At 35.7% G+C, this 2500-nt stretch overlaps 2 protein-coding genes across 2 annotated transcripts in view; one reads left to right on the forward strand and one right to left on the reverse strand.

Annotated features, from left to right (window-relative positions):
• The first annotated feature begins 898 nt into the window (after nt 1-898).
• Nucleotides 899-2500, forward strand: part of LOC143027572 (uncharacterized) — a 517585-nt gene continuing 515983 nt past the window's right edge. The window contains exon 1 of the mRNA XM_076188884.1: nt 899-937. Within this exon, the coding sequence (XP_076044999.1) occupies nt 914-937 (24 nt within the window). The 5' untranslated portion in view covers nt 899-913. The remainder of the gene's footprint in view (nt 938-2500) is intronic.
• LOC143027571 (vitelline membrane outer layer protein 1-like) overlaps nt 1065-2500 on the reverse strand; it is a 26279-nt gene continuing 24843 nt past the window's right edge. The window contains exon 6 of the mRNA XM_076188883.1: nt 1065-1398. Within this exon, the coding sequence (XP_076044998.1) occupies nt 1324-1398 (75 nt within the window). The 3' untranslated portion in view covers nt 1065-1323. The remainder of the gene's footprint in view (nt 1399-2500) is intronic.

Genomic DNA, 2500 nt, shown 5'->3' on the forward strand with positions numbered 1-2500 from the left:
TGATATCTTTCTACTATCGTCTGTTGACCCATGACACTTTCCTAGTTAGCTGTCCAAAAACTAGACAAAGTTTGACATTTTGAGGTTAATCAAGGTCAAACGTTTTTACACGTGTAAGCCCATATGCTACTTTTGTGTGAGCTGAATACATTAAAAAAAACTTGCCTGCAGTGATTTTCAGGCTAAAGTTCTTCAGCTATTTTTTATATTAAGTTTGACCTTTGAGATCAATTTAAGGTGAATCTGTATTTTTACTTTTGTATTAAATAGGATGACAACTGAGAAATATGATAAGAAAATTTTGATTTTAGTTTGAAAAATGTCTACCATTTTTTTCAATCCATTTGAACAATTTTATCCATCTACTCCCCATAGCTTGATAGGGATGTCTAGAAACCATTACTTACCTTTTCTGTGAAACCGATGTCAATTGATTTAGTCATTTTATCATAATGTTGCTAACAAACTTTCAGACTCGACCAAAACCAATATCTTGCCCCCGAATTCCGCCCAGCCGTGGTGAAAACGTCAGTTATTTAAGGTGCACCAAGAAGCTACTATAATGATAACAAATATCAGAGAAAACATAAAAATTACTTGTGATAATCTTTTCTATCTAAAATCACAGACTTCATACAACCTCTCAGAATTTCAAAAGCAAACTATAAAAGAGTTGAAAATATTCTTATATTACATATCAAACAATGGTTAATCACCATGACGTAGTCTAAACAAAAAATGAGGTGGAAACAGTTTTGTAAAGGAGCAGTTATTAAATGGAAGAAAAATTCTGTAGAGGCCATCTCATGTAATTAAGTTCAAAGTTTTAATTTGAATAATTACGCGTTGCCATATCATTTTTCATCCAGCTTCGTGAGGGAACAATAGGCCTCTTTTCAATATAATCTTTATTATGATCTATTGTAATCTACACGATAAAAATATGATTACGTTCTTTATATAGAATACAGTGCTAGAATATTTTCAACGCTGTTGTAGTAAAACACACTTTCATGAGAAATATTTCCATCTTTCATGTAATGGTCAGGCAAAAAAAAAAAAAGTTTCATGGATTGATTTTATTAAAACAATAACCAGTTTACAATAGTATTTCACTTATCATTGTTCTATTATTCAAGATGTTATCTATTAACGTTTTCCTTCCTATTGTCAGAGCATATACCTTAATTATATTTTATTTGAATTTCTATAATCAATTTTGTTATTCGATGGAAAAGTAGTCTCTGTCTCCTAGTTGTTGTTTTTTGTTTTCAAAATTTTTTCGTTTTGTTGTTAGCCACAAATTTTCCTGCCGTGTATTGTTTACAGCTCACAACAGAACATGGTGAAGTCAGCAATGGCTACGTCGTCAGCCAACACGGGTGATTCAAATCTTGTCTGTCAAAAAGAATGATATTTCTATAAAGGATTCCGGATTAACACATTGGCAGCGAAAGCATATTACCATGCTATAAGTATCACTGTGACCAGAGACATTCTAAGTTAATAAACTGTAGTGAACAGGATATGTCCCGTTGGAGAACACTTTTGGATACACTGGTATTGGTAAATAGAGATGATGAGAAGTCACTTCGGTCCGTGTCAATTTATGGTCCTTCCACAACCATTTTCTACCTACATCTATCCCTTTCCCTCTCCTTTCCCTGGTCAACAGACATTTACTTTTATTCGAGGCCCATCGCATTCTCAGTTTCCCCCTCAAGTTCAATTCATCTTCCTTTGGCTTTCATGCTCAAAACATTCCAGAATTCTTTTCATGCTCAAAACATTCCAGAATTCTTTTCTTAACCCTATCTTCCAGGTCCAATTTCCATTCCACTCTCCTCCTCACCCACTCATTCCTCACTCAGTTCATCCTCGTAACCCTCACCATAATTCTTCAGCACATCGTCTCAAACACATTTCATTTCCTCCTTTCTGCCCATTTTAAATTCCAAGTCTTTACCCCATACAGTGTCGTAGGTACAATCACCCTTTCATATACATAACCTTCTCTTTGCATCCATTCATAGACACCTATTTCTGATGACACTTTTCATTCCCCAAAGATATCTAAAAATCACTCACACCAACGCAGTTCTAGTTCGGTGACAGTACGGGTTGCAAAAATTGAAAATGGCTGCGTTCGATGTGTTTCTACCTTCCAGATCGGTGAACCCCGCTCCTCACCAACGTCTATACGTTTTTACTTCGATGTTACTTCGGTGTAAACGAGCCCTGTCGCAATAGAAGTGCATGGGTCGAACTGTTACTGAGATGACATCGAGATAACACTGTGTGGTGTTAGAGAAACAAAAGGTCAAACGCATCGACCGCCAAGGCTCCCCAAAAACTTCAAACCAACTTAGAATTTAGAACTTCCTACCGCGTAGCCAGTTCGATGTTCTAGAACAAACTGACATAGGTGTGGTATCGAAATTAAATCGAATCACCTGAAATAGGATAGAAATAGCAACGCATGCATCAAAATGATAACGAA

Source organism: Oratosquilla oratoria, chromosome 8 (assembly GCF_046742065.1).
Source record: "Oratosquilla oratoria isolate Oo_2021 chromosome 8, ASM4674206v1, whole genome shotgun sequence".
Lineage (NCBI taxonomy): Eukaryota > Metazoa > Arthropoda > Malacostraca > Stomatopoda > Squillidae > Oratosquilla > Oratosquilla oratoria.